The following is a 16,703-nucleotide window of genomic DNA, read 5'->3' as shown; positions in this document are numbered from 1 at the left end:
AGTTGAAGAAGACTACTCAATTTTATTTTATTTTATTTTAATAATAATTTCAAAAATACCCAAAACTATAAATTTTGTTTTGTTTGGGGTAATATGGATCTACCTATGTCGGTGTGAACTGTGAAGTGTGGACGCATCTTAATGCACATGTATTTGTCTATAAACTCAATGCTCATTAAAAAAAAAAAAAATCTTGGATCCCACTTATGTACACTCCCATAAATTAGTCTTGATGTGAATAATCCTGGCATAACTCTAGATCTCGATATGTCTCAATGAAGAGACGTTTACAAAGATTGAGTCAAAACAGACAACAAACAAAACTTGCGATAACTTCTTATCATCAAGATTGTGTCAGAATCAATCAACTCCAGAGTTCCAAATCTTAACAACTCTTCTTGAATTCGAAGTCCGAGTTTCTTATGCATTGACCAAAGAACTTGAAATCTACACTACAATGTGCTTGAATAAACAACACAATGACCATCTTTATGCATGGTCCGGTCTTGTTTCTTTCTCAAGCAGGAAGAGACCACTTCTCATCACAATCTGGTAAGCAACAGTCAAGCCATTGTAATAACTAATAACCTCACTTTACAGGGGCAGTAAGTTTCACAGTCTTCATGATGTGTTCGATTCTCTCAGCGGATTCATGCATATTCTTCTTCTTGACCTCTTCCAAAAGCAGCAAACAAGTCCGGTGCCTCGGCGTGATATCTTGGCTAATCATCTCTTCGAATAGACAATACGCCCACTCACATATATTAGCTCTGCATAACCTCTGTATCAGAAACGTATAAGTCGATTCATCAAGGCTGAGATGATGTTTAGTCACCATTTCTTTCAATAATTTCCCAACCTCAACAACATCTCCTCTCTTAAAACAAGATCTCAGCAGAGGTTGATACGTATGAACATCGGGATTACAAAGGTTTGAACTTTCCATTTCCTTGAGAAGCTCAATCGCCTTATCTTCCTCATCATGATGACAATACATAGCAATCATGGAGTTGTAGGTAGATGTATTAATGGAAACACCAAGCTCTGGCATCTCGACTCTGAAAACCCGCTCAGCTTCTTCTAACCGACCAGATCGAGCAAGAGTGTGAATCAAACAGTTGTAGAAAAGAGAATCAGGTTGACAACCAGATCTTTTCATCCTTGTAGCTACCCGTAAAGCCTCCTCAAACTCTTTCTGTGCATTAAGAGAAGACATTATAGTTGTGTAAGTAATAGAATTTGGAGGAGACCCATTTGCTTCCATTTCACTTAGCATCTCATAGACCTTGACAAACTCAGACTGCTGGCAATAACACCTTATAATAGTCGTATAGCTAATAACACAAGGACGAAAACCATGGCCTTTCATCTCTTGGATCGTCCAAAGAGCTTCCTCGACTCTATTTGCCTTACACCAACCGTGAATGAAGATATTAAACGTATGAGCATTTGGTGTAATATGTGACTTAAGCTCTAGCAAAACTACTCGAGCCTGCTCAACTCTTTTCTCCTTGCAAAGTGTATCAAGCAACAAATTCATCGATTCGGTGTTCTTCTCCAATCCAAATTCACCCAACTTATCAAATATTCCCACAGCTTCTTCCCATTCCCCTGCACCAGCAAATCTCCTCATGATCTTAGCAATCGTATTCAAAGTAACAAGCTTATCTCCTCTCATTCTCTCCACAAACACCTTCAACCGATCCCATTTCTTCGCCTTCCCGAGAATATCCACCGCCATATCATAAGCATCATTCGAATGTTTATGCCCTTTACAAGACTCAGCCCAGTTCAAAACACCAAGCGCAGATTTCCAATCATCTCTAAACCTATGAAGCAGCTTATAAACCAAACCATCAGAGAGATTAACTCTGTTACATATCTCATCGTTAGATAGACGTTTAAAAACATCATCTTCACTATCTCTATCACCGTCTCTACCTACAATAACATTCCATATCTCCTCAGACTGTGAAGATTCATCAAGAGGTAATTGCTCCGAGGCTGTAGAAAGATTCTTGATGAACGTAGAGAAAATAGCGATAGAAGACGAAGAAGGTTTAAGGCGTAACAAGGTGTTTCCAATGCGATTTTGAATAAGCCAAGACATCAAATCTAAAACCCAGAACAGGGTTCTTCAACTGCAACCACAGAAAAAATCCAATTTTTATCTTCAACAATGAAATTTGAATCTTAATGGTGACATAGAACGAAATATAACAGAGACATGGAAATCAAAACTCGTACCTGAACGCTGGAGCAAAGGGAAAAGATGAAAAACAACGACGGCCGTCTCGCCGGAGAGATTTTGACGAGGACTAATCGCAAGAGAAGGGTTTTATCTTTGGCCCAAAGAACATGACATGGCCCATCTAAAGCCCATTACAGAACCGGTTAGGCTTTGTGTTTGGAAAAATCTTGTAGTGATAGTATTTGAGACCAATGGAGAAGAACACAGAAGCTTCGTGTGTCTGATATATCTACGACATTACTACTTAAACAAGCTTCTTGTGCCTATTTACATAGCTACTTAATTTAAAACAAATTTAAGAACATAAACGTAATCAACAGCAAGAAAATAAGGCTCCTCTGCATCAGTCTTTTCCGTGAAGCTTCTGAGTAAGTATTGAATATGTTCGAGGACTGAAATTGCAACCATTTTTTTCCATTTCTTCGAACAGTTGAGAAAATTCTTCTACAAGTCCCTGCTTGAGCATACCATCAATGAGGATTTTCCAAGCTATTTCATCATCGTTGTAACCACATCCACGAAGCTTCTTGAAAACTGAATTTCCTCTCTCTGTTTCTCCTTCTTCATAGAGTCCACAAATCAACGTTTTGCAATGCTCTAACTGCGGTGAGTGACCACTGCATATCATATCTTCAACAATATTTGCAGCTTCTCCATACTTTTGTAGCTTGCAGCAACAGCTAATCACTGCATTAAAAACCATCTCACTAGGAGATATTCCTTCTTTTTGCATCTGATCCAACAGCTTCAGTGCTATTCCTAGATTCTCGACTTTACAGATTCCCGATATGAGCTTCTCATAGCATTTAGAATCAGGTGTACACCCATGTTTTTCCATCTCCTCAAAAAGTTCGATAACAATATCAAACTCCATCATCTTCCACATATTACTACCCGGCACATCCCCAAAATTAGACACCGACTCTACTCCTGTTTCACCGCTTTTCTCTACTACATATCTCTTGTCGAACAGCTGTTTGATCAGAGATAAAAATGTATGGTGAGAAGGTTCACAGTCAGCATCAAACATGCTCTTCAGAACATCAAACGCAGAATATGTCAGTCCTAGTTTTCCATAAGCTTTGATCAGTGATGTATAAGTGAAATCATCTGGAGGAACACCTTCTTCCTTCATCTGCACCATCATATCCTCCGCTTCTTGCACTTTCCCTGCACTACAATACACCTCGATAAACGCGTTGTAAGTACGTGCAACAGGCTTCTCTCCAGATGACATCATTTTTTGAAGACATTTATGGGCATCATCAAAATCTCCTTGTTTTAGCATTCGTCCAATCAGAATATTAAATGTGTAGACTGTAGGCTTTAGACCCATCTTCACCATCTGATCAAACAGTGACAAGGCTTCTTTCAAATTTCCAGCACTGCATAGCCCATGAATCAGGGCATTAAAAGTATAAGCATTCGGCGAGCAATTCTTACTCAGCATTTTCTCAAACAAACAACCAGCCTCGTCCACTTTCCCAACTTTACAGTATCCGTCAATCAGAACAGAGTACATGATGACATTCGCACTCACTCCTTCCTCCGTAAGAGAATCAAACAAGCGACGAGCTTCTTCTACCCGGTTACTTTTACACAGAAAATCAATGAAACACCCATAAGTCCGCTGGTCCGGAACCAATCCTCTTTCTTTCATCAAACTAAGCAACCTATAAGCACTATCCAAATGACCAGCTCTACACTGTCCAGCAATCAACGAATTATAAGTAATCAGATCCGGAACCAAATTACGCTCTAACATCTCATCAAGAAGTCCCATTGCCTTATGCACATTCTTCCTACAAAGTCCCTTAATCAATGCAGTATACGTATAAACATTAGGATAACAACAATCATCCTTCATTCTCACAAACAAGCTCACAGCTTCATCGATCCTCCCAGCTTCACAAAGACCATGTATAAGCTGATTGTAAGAAACCTCATTTCTATTAGGCATCTCTTCAAAAACCCGAAAAGCCGAATCGACATCTTTACTTCTACAATACCCGAGAATAAAAGATGTAGATGTGAAGTAATCAGGACTCAATCCAGCTTGAATCATCTTACACATAAACTGCTTAGCCTCTTTCACAAATCCCATCTTACAATACACATTAATCATCAAATTAAACGTGTAGATATCCATAGAAACGAATTCCTCCAACATCTCAGTATAAAGTTGATTCATTTCATCAACCAAACCAAATCTAGCCAACAGAGTCAACAATTCGTTATAGCATTTGAGACTAAGCTTGGTAATATCGTCTTTACTCATTTTCCGGCAGATGTCAGAAACAAACAAAGCGTCTGGCGCTGAATAGCAACACTTAATCATTGACACTATGATCTTAGGCACGTCAGAGACAATTTTATGGTGATCGATGAGAGTGAGCAGAGATGCATAAGAATCTACATTGTGTTTGAAATTCGGCGTCTGTGAGATCCAATACGAGAATTGAAGAGCTGTGTGAGGATCGAGATTGAGAGAGAAGAGTGATGAGACATGGGAAGGGGTTATGGCGGGAAGCAAGGATTTGAGAGAGGGATTGTTTTGCCAATTGGGTTTGGAGAGAATTGAGAGTAAGTGATGTGGAAGATGAGATGGGTCAGATTCTGCTTCTGGAGGAGTATGTAGAAGCGTAGATGTGGAGGAGAACGGAATCCGACGGAGGAGGTAGCCGGCGCGTGTAGAGGAGGTCACCGGGAGTTTCATCGATAGGGTTTCTTCCAAGTATCTTCTTTTCTCGGTGATAGTATCTTTAGAACTTACACTAATTAGACAAAAAAAAAAAAAATTACCCTTTTTCTGTCATCATTTACTATTTTATCGTTTTATACGAAATCTTGGTCTGTAGACAATTTGTGACTTTCAGAGAGATTAAAGGCAATTGCCTAATAGGCCACCAAAATGAAAAGCATTAAAAGGCTACATTTTATTCAAAAATTAGATATATGTATTTAGTTTAATAGTATGTATTAGAGCTTTTGTTTGAGATATGCATAAAATTAATTAAAAAAAAAAGTTAACAAGGAAGATTAAATGGTTAACTATGAAATTTTTTGTTTGACATATAAATCAATCTACTTGATGTGTTTGGACTTTGGACACTAGGTTTCCAACTGAAAAATTAATCAACCATAAGTAGATTGATTTATGTGCCGTATATTAGGACCTCCCCATTTTTCGATGCGGATGCGTATAAATAATTGAAGTATTATACGAGAATGGGTTTAAAACTATTACATGGTTTAATAATTTGTTCAAGATGCCTTTATAGATGAACATATCTTTTTTATTTCGAAAAAGCACAAATCTGTTAATGAATTTCTTAGGTTTCAATTATTTTTATGTTTTGAGAAGAATATATAACAAACGGCAAACATGAAATGCTTTTCATTAAAACATGAGTCTACAAACTCCCATCACCTCGTATGAAGAAACAAAAAAGTTCCAAGTTTTAAAGAAAATTTATTAGATAAACTAAGGAGGAAAAGAAACTAGAATGTCCTTAATCTGGCAAATAAGTTTTATGGATGCGTTAATCTCTTATGATTATAAGTATATATCTCACCTTTCTTGTATTTGCTATATATATGATCATCAACAAGAGCTCGAATGGTGAACAACACAAGCACAAATTCATCCATAACAAAACGTTTCAGGTTCGTTCAGATTTGATTTAGTATATAGAAAAAAAGAGAAGTGAAACAAAATGAAAAACCATAAGTAACTCAATATATCAAAAGCCAAAAACGAAAGGGCTTCAGTAAAACACCGGTCTACAAACTCCCATCAACTCACATGAATGAGAATTAAGAAAACCAAAAAAAAAAAAAAAGGGTTCCAAGTTCAAAGAAATTTTATTCGAAAACGACAAAGTCAGACCATAAAAGAGGATGAACAGATGACTTTCCACTCCTCGCCGTTCGAGATCTGCTTCTTAGCTTAGGCCTTTGACATGTGAACGATCAAGTCGACCACTCGGGAACTGTAACCCCATTCGTTGTCGTACCATGACACCAATTTCACAAACTTGTCGCTCAATGCAATTCCAGCCTTGGCGTCAAAAATGCTCGACCTGTTGTCACCAACGAAGTCAGTTGAGACAACATCATCCTCGGTGTATCCAAGGATTCCCTTAAGTTTGCCTTCAGATTCCTCCCTGTATATTGGTGGTAAGAACACCAAGTGAGTAAATTTGATCACTACTGGAATATAAGTAAACTTAATCTGTCATTGCCCTTTAGCTTACTTGATAGCCTTTTTGATTTCATCATAGGTAGCAGCTTTCTCGAGCCTGACAGTAAGGTCAACAACTGAGACATCAACGGTTGGGACGCGGAAAGACATTCCGGTCAACTTTCCGTTAAGGGCTGGAAGCACCTTTCCGACAGCCTTGGCAGCTCCAGTGCTGCTGGGAATAATGTTGAATGAAGCAGCTCTTCCACCTCTCCAGTCCTTCATTGATGGACCATCAACAGTCTTCTGAGTAGCTGAAATCATAAAGCAAAACCTATTTAGATCACAATATTCCATCTATAATTACGCTAATAAGTTTGAAAAAACTTCTAACTGATTGAGAAATTTACCAGTGATAGAGTGGACTGTTGTCATAAGACCTTCAACAATTCCAAACCTGTCGTTGATAACCTACACAATGAAACCCAAGAATGTTAATGAAATTAGTCACTTAAACTTGAAATACAAAGTCAAATTGATCTTATAGACTATCAGATATTTTACCTTGGCAAGGGGAGCAAGGCAGTTAGTGGTGCAGCTAGCGTTGGAGACAATGTCAAGGTCGGACTTGTATTCGTGCTCGTTGACACCAACAACAAACATGGGTGCGTCTTTGCTGGGGGCAGAGATGACAACCTTCTTGGCCCCACCCTAAACAAACAACAAGTCACTCAGTTAGTTGAATGATACTTAGCAAATTCTAGCACATGGAAGCAATTTATATCAGTACTACACATAAATAACCAATTCAAATAAGACAAACCTTCAAGTGAGCAGCAGCCTTGTCCTTGTCAGTGAAGACACCGGTAGACTCAACAACGTAGTCAGCTCCAGCCTCGGCCCATGGGATATCCTCAGGGTTCCTTCACAAATACCAAAAACTAATGAGATTGAAATTCCCAACAGTTTATACATGCAAGGAGGCAGAGAACTGGTTGATAAATGTACCTGATGCCGAAAACAGTGACTGGCTTCTCACCGAAGAGAAGGGTCTTCTCATCCTTGATCTTGAGTTCATTGTGTTTCCATTGACCGTGAACACTGTCATACTTGAACATGTAGGTCTGCAGCAATCAAAGACAACATAATCAATTAAAACGTTCAAAAATCAACTCAATCATATCAACTTTAATCACAAACAGGCCAATTAATAACATTACATAGACATTAAAAACAATCAACAGCTCAACAAATATTCTGAGAAGCTAAACAATATGAACAAAGAACACTAAACCAGTTTCCGGATCTGAGAACTAATAGAACAAATCATCTGACACCTAAAACACACATGCATAATCTATATGGATACGATCCATCTTCCAAATCTAACGAGAGTATCATCAAGGTATCAGAGGGACTAAGAGAATCTTATCATCAAGGTATCAAAATGGTATTTAACCGATCACTTTCAAAACCAAGGAAGAACACTAACCATGTACTCAGTGGTGATGAAGGGGTCGTTAACAGCAACGAGCTCAACATCGTCCCTCTGAAGAACAACTCTAGCAACCAAACGACCGATTCTTCCGAATCCTAACGATTACAGAAACCAAAAGTCAGATTCTAGATCTATCTATACGAGAATCAACAAACCCTAAAAATTAAAAAATTCAATCCGAAACTCACCGTTGATTCCGATCTTAATCTTCTTGTCAGCTACATAACAAAACAAACCAAATCAGAAAAACGATCAGATCAGAAAACAAAACACCGTAAATAGCAGCGACGGAACGAGAGATCAGTATTAGCTCGAGACTCACCCATTGTTTGAATCGAAAACGCGAGTGTGTAAGAGAGGTTGAAGATGAGATTCACAGAGAGATATTTAACAGTGAGATAGGTGAGTGAGAAGGGTCCGTGAAGGGTCTATTTAAAAGAGAGAAGAACGTGGAGGAGGGGTCGGAATGATCTAGTGGCTGAGAGTTTTTCTTGGCCAAAAAGTCAGATCTGATTCTATACTTTTCTTAAGCTAAAAGACCTAATTACCCTTGATATTTTCCTTATTTACCGTTGTAGCTTTGTTATTTTGGCAAATGTCGTCATTCCTGAGGCGAGACATGGCAACTGCATCTCACGCGCTAATCTAGAATATTCTTTAAATACTTAAGACGGGTCGGGTCGGCATGAAACGCAGCGTATTGTAACATGCTTTTATGCGCCGACCAGTGTTTGACTGCCACGAGTGCACGAGAGGCCCATTTTAGTAGACGGGTTCCAATTTCTAGAACGTAACGCCCAAATAAAAAATATTTAAGAAAAGTATATAATTCAACTCTTTAGGATACTTTCTTTATAAAAATATATATGATGGATGTATATGGACAAGAATTTAAAAATTTTGATTTGATAACCAATGTCAATTTAAAAACTTTCAAAAAAAAAAAGAAAGTCTCGATCAAAACTCTACTAGCTAGTGATGTATTTAATTCAAAAAATACTTCGTGATGGGTGAATAATTTTAGTATTTACGTGAGTTAAATTATTACATGTGAATTTCTACGGAAAAACAAGTATTACATGTAACATTCTTCAAACTTTACAAATGTGCTTTGTTGTTACTTATGACTTGGTCCACTCCTCTCCCGATCAGTTGCTATACTAGAGCTTATGAATGATGGATCACTTTTTACTTATAGAAGCTTTGAAATTTGGTGAATAGTCGTGATACCTCTTGACGCATATGAAAGAGATGCAGGGCTAGTACTAGAACATGAGCAACTCCCGCAATGATGAACAAACCGCGCAACTCTCGGAAGGTGAATCGCTTAGATGCCTCATCATCGTCGATGGTAGATGCAACTTCCTCGGTGTTGGAATGTACATTTAGTGAATCCAGTTTTTGAAACCATTTTTTCTCCATGTCTTTCAGCATTCCCAATGACCTTAGCTTCGCGATTTCTCGCGATACTTTAGGAACCAAATCCGAACCTTTCTGGAACATCTGAGATGTAAACATAGTAAATAAGGAATTAGTAACCAATAATGGAGAGAAAATGAGAGGTTTGAGGAGAAAGGTACATACAAAGCCAAAGCCATTGGTATTAGTCACTCTATCAGTCATTACGAAATCATTGGGATAATTTCCGATAAGGATACTGAGATACGGTATTTCATTGATGACATGACTAAGAGTTCCATCTCGTAAAAGTTGTGCATATGCCTCAACTGCATTAATGGATCCGAGCTTCGCAGTCATTGACGTTGTAGATCCCCCGAAAACCATCTGATGATTTAATTGCATGCGAGAAATGGTCTTGGTTGATGTCAAATTTGCGCCGTAACTTGAAGTCAATATTAACACCACAAAAACCCAAACTATGACTAAGAATCTTGATGACATTTTTTGTAGCTTCTCTCCTGTTAAGAATGGCCTTTGTTAAAGATCAAAGTATACAAAAGAATGGAATTTAGTTAAGAGTACTCTTAACATAAAAACTTACTGTGAGCAAACACAATGGTAGAGAATCCAAACCAGAGCATCATACTAAGTTGTTGTCCCCAAGAGCCCTGAAATTCCGGATTAACGGACCGTTCAACCAACCAAACAACAATCCCAGTCAAGACGAAGAAAGCTCCACTTGCTAGCCACAAGGATTTTTCAAAAGGATCAAAGAAAGTCCACATTCCTTGGCTTTTCTTTTTTACTGTCAAGATTCCAATACCAATGTCTGTGTAAGGCAAAGTAAAATCAACATACAAAGATCTGTTGGAAGTGATGGTGATATCACCAACTGCTGCATCATATTTGTCACTCTGTCAGAAATAGAAAAATTGCAAAAACACATTATTAGACACATACATACCATTGTGACTAGAAATGTTTTTAACCATGTTGTTGGCATTTGCATACCTGAGTAGAGAGTAGATAAGCAAGATTGTCATTGTTTCCACGATAAGGTATGAATTCAAGCTCGTAGTTAAAAGGAGCAATGCAAGTCTTGAAAACCTCTACGCAGAATCCTGAGACTGTATTAACACCTGTTTCAGGATCAGGACGCACCGACACTAGATTCGGGACCTTGTTTCCTGCGGTAACTAAGATCCTAAGCACTTTCTTTTCACCATTCTCTGCCAAAACACGGTGTCTTGGGATCTTACGAGACCCGCCAGGCCAAACAATCTGTCTTCTTCTCTGTTTTTCTCTTCCAATATTCACGATTTCAAATGTCTCTGAGATAAATTTGTTGTCAGAGATTTGGATGACACCACTCAAACCCTTGAATCTACTATTTCTAATTGTCTTAAGAAGATCTGATACATTCGAAGATGCTTCAGCTTTACCTCTTACACTAATCTTCTCTACTGCAATTGCTAGAATACAAGCTATATCGTGTGCTCGTAAACCGATGATTTTACTAGAATGCTCTGTTTCTGTATCATCACCCATAAGTTTCTTCAATCTTGAAGTAAAATTCGTAACTTCTTCGGATACAGGAATGTAAGGTTTGAAACCAATGACCCCTTGCATTGACCTGGTTGTTTCAAAATATTCCAAGTAGTTCATGGTTCTCACAGTGAGGATCCAAGCAAACCCTTCTTCCGTCAAACCTAACTTCTCAACGCATCGAAAAAGACGAGAAACAAGAAACTCAGACATATGCACCACGAAAACTGTTGTTCTTGATACCTTGAGCTTCCTTAGCTGATTCATCATATGATTTTCTCCTGATGATGAGACTGCAAAAGAAGCAGAACGAGCGATATGGATTCCTTTATCTTGAAAATTCTCCACCAATATTTGCAAACTCTCTCTCCAGTCATCAGCATCCTCGTATATAACCACAACCGATTTACAACTGAAATCTTGTATGAGACTCATAATCCCCTTAGCCTCTGACGTCGTATCATGCGTCCATTGAATAAAGTGATCGTATTTGTTCAAAGATAACGTGTTTGGCAAGAAAGTAGATATGACCGGAACGTTAGCTTTTTCGCTAATCGTGGCCAAAAGCTTTGCTTCCTGTAATGATTGTGCACCAACAATGGCTTCCACTTTTGCATTTTTGAGAAGATCAGTAGCTGTTTCATACAATAAAAATTGTAGTGCAAAACGGTTAGTCAGGTGACGCAAGACATGAAAATGTTAACCGGAGTAAACCGGCACGACTTGGTCAATTCTTTTTTATTTGATTCGGTCTGCTTAAGAGTTGTGGATCCTACCAAAAAGATATATTAAGAAAAATGCAATAATTGAATAAGGGAGATGAAACTCACCGGCGGCAAGAGCAATGATCGGGTCTCCTTGGGAGTCTCTGACCAAAATAGAGACTCTGGTTCGGTATCCATTGTTGATGCCATAGAAATCTGAAAGCGCTAAGTTAAGAGATGTTACCAGAATCTTGCCTTGTGTAGAACTCAAGTCAACCACCAATCCAACCCTAACCTCTTCGAAAGCATCGTCGTTAGGACCAGCTACTACACTGGAAAAGAGAAGAGCAAGAATGGCAATAGAAATCAGAATCTCCATTTAACTTCTTGTATAGCTTTGTACCGTTCGCTCAGGATTATAGAAAATGGTGTTTCGATATCTACTTGTGCAATGGGTCCATGGAATAACTTCTTATACTTGACTTTTTATTTTTTTCTGTCAAATGCAGTTGGATTTTTCTGGAGTGTATGGTCAAAATCATTTTAAATCAAACTAACGCGATATCACACATAATCAAAGTCAATGCGTACTGTTCATCGACACAAATTGTTCGAGACAAATTGACTAGGAGATATATAAACACACATTTGTTTTCTAAAGTATAGTTGAGCCTTAAACAAAAAGAATTGTTTAATTTATGCTTTCAGCAGTTAATTTTTACAATTTAATACAATGTAAATTAAATATGCAGGGGAAGCCATAATACTAGATATATTAGCTTATTTAACAGAGTCAATTCGTAGTGTAGTAAATATTACATGTAACATTCATTTTAAGTTTAAATATAACTCTGCCGATATTTATACCGCGCGCAGCTTATGAATGATGGATCCTTTTACTTATAAAAGCTTTGCAATATGGTGAATTCGTAAACTCTTTTGCCTTTCACAACTTTTGCTTTTTTTTTTATTGAATTGATTTGGTTACACATGCGATGTCTACAAAAAAAAAAAAAAAAAAAAGTTGTTTACATTATTTATTTTTAATATTTGAATCAGTTATAAATGATGTAAAAAGTTTTTACATCACTTAAAAATAAATGACTTTAAAAGTAGTGATGCAAATAATTTACCAATTGGTTAATAACCGATGTCAATATACAAAATATTTACATTGATTCTTGTAATCCATATATGGGTTAGTTGCAAAAAAATATGCTAATTTTTACATCAAATTTAATTAAGTGATGTTAGAATTAGTTAATTAAACATCATAATTCCGAATTACCTTTTCATTTCTTATTCATAAATTTTAAATAATGTTGTTTTTTAAAGATAAAAAAAATTCACATCTTTATATATTTCGGATCTAAAAATCTTGCGATAAAAAATTTAGATAAAAATTTGCGATAAACAATTTAGATTAAAAAATGAAGGATAAAAATTTGCGATAAACAGTTTAAATAAATAATTAAAAAAAAAAAAGCTAACATGATTTTTGCAAAATATCCAATTTGTGACGACCCTAACGCTCGAATTTGTCACCACTTCGCTCAATCTTTCAACTTTTGAAAACTGAAACTCTTTTTTCTCAACTCCGTTAGATAATAGGGATATACTTGAGACGATCGAGCTTCGTCAAATGGAGACGGCTCATGCAGTAGACGAAGAAATTTCAATCATCAAGTATGAATATGTATGATCATGCTTCACGATCGAACAGACGAACACCACCAGACAGTCGACGTCCCACACGAACAGAAGATGAACCACCGTCTTTTCCCAATCGTAAGAGAGCCATATTGTCGCATAAGTTATCACGTAACTCGACAATCGCTTGGTGCCTTTGCTTCAGCTCCTCCACGCTCAAGCCTTTCGAAGGAAAGTTCCACCACATTTTGTCTAACTTCTTTTCATTTCTCGATTCCTTCAGCAGTTTCAGCTTCTCTAGATCCATCGTAAGCTCCTCCTCGAGCGCCTCCATTTTTTTTATGAGATCATGGAACCTTCGTTTCTTATAAGCTTCCACGAGGGGTCCCGTATCATCTTTCGCTAATGGTTCTTGTCTCGAAGGGTTCTTTAACCGGTCAGCCACTTCCTGCATAGACGGATGTGCGAATGTATACGGCTTCTTGGCTTGAGAGAAAATCAAGAAAGCCACTTCAACGTCACACATTGCTACGAGCTCGTTCATTTTCTTGAAAATTCCGGCTTTACGTTTCGAGAACGTAATCATCCTATCTCCATAGTTTTCCACCTTCTTCATCTCGATCTTTTGCTTCCCCTTTGTTTTTCTTCCCTTTGCTTGCTTCGTTGACATGTTTGCATAAACCAGAAATGTTTGATTTCTTGTAGGTGTGTATGTCATGCACAAACATGATCTATTAATAGGGAAATAAAGAGATAGGATTTTGTTACGAAGTTTGTAGACATTTAATCTAAATCTTAATTATGAAGATAGTGTATTGACTAATTTACAAATTTAAAATTTTTGACTACACACATTTGGCAACCAATTTAACATCTTCATTAATTAGTCAAGAAACTATTATGGTAACTCAATTGGTGTATAGCTGGTCTAAAGGCGAAATGACCATTCATTCAAGAAGAATGTTGTTTAGGTAATTACGAGTTTGTGTATTCTTTAGAGGGGACATACTAACATTCTTTGATTTTAGAATTGAATTCAAAAACATTATAAGTTTAATTTTAGGTTGGAAATAATGTGAAATCTCTTTTCTTTGGAATAAAAATAACTTTAAGAGATCAATTTTCTCTATCACATGAAACACATCAAAAATGTTTCCTCTCATAGGCTATCAGCTAACTAATATTAAAATCCACGCTTTTTATATGCTTAATTTAAACTCTAATAAAAACTCACTTAGACCACGAATAATTTCAACTAATATTCAATAAGTAATACTATATTTTTTTTTTGTACAGTCTCTGTAAGACTATCGGTTAGGTTAATCATTCAAAGATATCTTCGTTTCATAGAAAAAAACAATAAAAACCAAATTTTAAAAAGAACAAAAAAAAATCTATTTGAGGAGAAAAATAGCTGTGACAAAGCTAAAGAGGCGACGTACCTAACCACAACCAGATCCCCAAAAACAGAGAACTTCTCGATACGAACGCCAAAGAGAAGATGATGGGTGTGGTGAAGTCGGCGATTGGGGATATGTTGATGACCTTCTCTTGGGTTGTCCTCTCCGCGACTTTTGGAATCCAGACGGCGGCGATTATCTCCGCCGGCGATTTTCAGGGAATCACTTGGGCTCCGTTGGTGATCTTGACGTCGTTGATTTTCGTCTACGTCTCGATCTTCACCGTTATCTTCGGTAGCGCTAGCTTCAATCCTACCGGAAACGCCGCCTTTTATGTCGCCGGTATCCCCGGAGATACTCTTTTCTCCTTGGCGATTAGATTACCCGCTCAGGTTTATACAATTCTAAAGATCCAAACTTTTTCAGAATTTTTGAATTTTTTGTCAGCTTACTGTTTTGGGTTTACTTGGTTTCATAGATTTAGTCAATATTTGTGATCTGTGATAGTTTTTTTCAAATGGGCTTGTGTATTATCTGCGAATTAGAATCTAGTTTTGTATGAATCCTTGAATCTCAAGCTATATAGTATATGCTTCTCATGAGATTTGTCCCCACTTGTATGCCCCGTTTTAGATTGGTTGAAGTTAGAATTAGACTTTTTTTTTTCTTGCTCGATTTCATCATTTTAGTACAAATGAGTCTGATCTTCTGTTGTTCGTATATTCTCACTTTCATCTGTTTAGTATACTATACTCAGGTTTGATATTTCTTGGAAAGAAGAACACACAGAATCAGATTCTTTTTTTTTTTTTTTTAATGTTTGTTTTTTGTTGATGTATGTGTTTCCCACTTAATTTAAAGCAGGAAAACGAAACCTTATCTTTCTCGTCGATATGTCTTTGTTTTTTCTTTAGCCTTTTCTGGAGTTTCTTGCGTGTCCATGTGTTTCTGTGTACTATAGTAACATAAATAGATAGAAAGACTGTTAATTGGTAAACCTGATTTAGCAAGGAGTAATTTGTACTCTTTTGAGAGTTGAATCGAGCAAGATGACTTTATTTCCTTTTTACTGTTTCTTGATTTCGACGGGATGCTGTTTGAAATGGAGATATGATATTAGTACATGTGATTCCAGGCAGCTGGTGCGGCAGGAGGTGCATTGGCCATCATGGAGTTCATACCAGAGAAATATAAGCATATGATTGGAGGACCTTCTCTTCAGGTTGATGTGCACACTGGAGCTATTGCAGAAACGATCTTAAGTTTTGGTATTACCTTTGCGGTTTTGCTGATTATCCTCAGGGGTCCACGGAGATTACTCGCTAAGACATTCTTGCTTGCTCTTGCAACCATCTCATTTGTTGTCGCCGGGTCTAAATACACTGGACCAGCCATGAATCCTGCCATTGTAAGTATACATTATGTCTCACTCCTTTACCTGATATATTTAGTATAGATGGATGAATTTTCAGTATCTTTCTTGTGTTTGCAATGCAGGCATTTGGGTGGGCATACATGTACAGCTCCCACAACACATGGGACCATATCTATGTCTACTGGATCAGTTCTTTCGTAGGAGCATTATCTGCTGCATTGCTCTTCCGTTCTATCTTCCCTCCAGCTCGGCCACAGAAGAAGAAACAAAAGAAAGCCTGAGGAAAACCAGTTGGGAGAACACCGGTCAGATTCTTCACCGGTTTGGGCTGTAGAAAGAAAGATTAAGAAAATTGTTCCATTCTTAAATAAGGAGAACATAAAAAGGAATCAAATCTCCTTCTCATTGTTTAGATTCACGCTTATTTATATGGATTCTCTTCTATGTTTACTTCCTTGTTCATAAGAAATCTCCTTCTGTTACCTCTATCACTCTTCTCTGCTACTTTCGGTTTAGTAACGTCCAAAATTCTAAATTATCAATGTCTGGTTTAGTTTGGTTCTAGTCGGTTTGTTTTCTAATTTGGTTCTGAGAACAGAGAGCTAAAAGATTCATTCAAACCGATTGGTTTTGGTAGGATTTGTTTGGCTTGGTTTTAGGAAATACTGTATATAGTTAACATAAGCTCAAATTGCC

At 37.3% G+C, this 16,703-nt stretch overlaps 6 protein-coding genes across 7 annotated transcripts; 1 reads left to right on the top strand and 5 right to left on the bottom strand.

Annotated features, from left to right (window-relative positions):
• Positions 1 to 233: 233 nt before the first annotated feature.
• On the bottom strand, positions 234 to 2,371 carry LOC9318400 (pentatricopeptide repeat-containing protein At3g04130, mitochondrial). Its single transcript, XM_021031357.1, has 2 exons — positions 2,248 to 2,371; positions 234 to 2,141 (listed from the first exon to the last, which is right to left on the bottom strand). The coding sequence occupies exon 2, from the start codon at positions 2,108 to 2,110 to the stop codon at positions 590 to 592; it is 1,521 nt and encodes a 506-aa protein (XP_020887016.1). The 5' UTR covers positions 2,111 to 2,141; positions 2,248 to 2,371; the 3' UTR covers positions 234 to 589.
• LOC9320494 (aquaporin SIP1-1) lies at positions 2,049 to 16,545 on the top strand. Of its 2 annotated transcripts, XM_021031380.1 has the most exons (5): positions 2,049 to 2,058; positions 4,744 to 4,747; positions 14,729 to 15,024; positions 15,768 to 16,040; positions 16,130 to 16,545. In XM_021031380.1, exons 3-5 carry the CDS (start codon positions 14,734 to 14,736, stop codon positions 16,286 to 16,288), a joined length of 723 nt encoding a protein of 240 aa, XP_020887039.1. In that variant the 5' UTR covers positions 2,049 to 2,058; positions 4,744 to 4,747; positions 14,729 to 14,733; the 3' UTR covers positions 16,289 to 16,545. The 2 variants fall into 2 exon arrangements, with proteins under 2 accessions (XP_020887039.1, XP_002884428.1); XM_002884382.2 differs by lacking the exons at positions 2,049 to 2,058; positions 4,744 to 4,747 and having other exon boundaries at positions 14,556 to 15,024.
• Positions 2,469 to 5,295, bottom strand: LOC9318399 (pentatricopeptide repeat-containing protein At5g65560). Its single transcript, XM_002882286.2, has one exon. It carries the CDS (start codon positions 4,965 to 4,967, stop codon positions 2,595 to 2,597), a length of 2,373 nt encoding a protein of 790 aa, XP_002882332.1. The 5' UTR covers positions 4,968 to 5,295; the 3' UTR covers positions 2,469 to 2,594.
• Positions 5,959 to 8,374, bottom strand: LOC9318398 (glyceraldehyde-3-phosphate dehydrogenase GAPC1, cytosolic). Its single transcript, XM_002882285.2, has 9 exons — positions 8,255 to 8,374; positions 8,121 to 8,150; positions 7,927 to 8,027; positions 7,443 to 7,558; positions 7,258 to 7,357; positions 6,999 to 7,145; positions 6,845 to 6,905; positions 6,508 to 6,748; positions 5,959 to 6,417 (listed from the first exon to the last, which is right to left on the bottom strand). The coding sequence occupies exons 1-9, from the start codon at positions 8,256 to 8,258 to the stop codon at positions 6,201 to 6,203; spliced, it is 1,017 nt and encodes a 338-aa protein (XP_002882331.1). The 5' UTR covers positions 8,259 to 8,374; the 3' UTR covers positions 5,959 to 6,200.
• LOC9318397 (glutamate receptor 1.1) lies at positions 8,888 to 12,108 on the bottom strand. The gene is made up of 5 exons (XM_021031347.1): positions 11,709 to 12,108; positions 10,345 to 11,513; positions 9,935 to 10,247; positions 9,517 to 9,851; positions 8,888 to 9,435 (listed from the first exon to the last, which is right to left on the bottom strand). The coding sequence occupies exons 1-5, from the start codon at positions 11,959 to 11,961 to the stop codon at positions 9,121 to 9,123; spliced, it is 2,385 nt and encodes a 794-aa protein (XP_020887006.1). The 5' UTR covers positions 11,962 to 12,108; the 3' UTR covers positions 8,888 to 9,120.
• On the bottom strand, positions 13,104 to 14,463 carry LOC9320495 (MADS-box transcription factor 23). The gene has a single exon (XM_002882283.2). The coding sequence runs from the start codon at positions 13,948 to 13,950 to the stop codon at positions 13,285 to 13,287; it is 666 nt and encodes a 221-aa protein (XP_002882329.2). The 5' UTR covers positions 13,951 to 14,463; the 3' UTR covers positions 13,104 to 13,284.
• Positions 16,546 to 16,703: the final 158 nt, after the last annotated feature.

The sequence above is a fragment of the Arabidopsis lyrata genome (genome assembly GCF_000004255.2).
Source record: "Arabidopsis lyrata subsp. lyrata unplaced genomic scaffold ARALYscaffold_3, whole genome shotgun sequence".
Taxonomy (NCBI): Eukaryota; Viridiplantae; Streptophyta; class Magnoliopsida; order Brassicales; family Brassicaceae; genus Arabidopsis; species Arabidopsis lyrata.
Note: the sequence above shows the minus strand (reverse complement) of the source record. Positions and strands in the feature narration are given on the sequence as shown.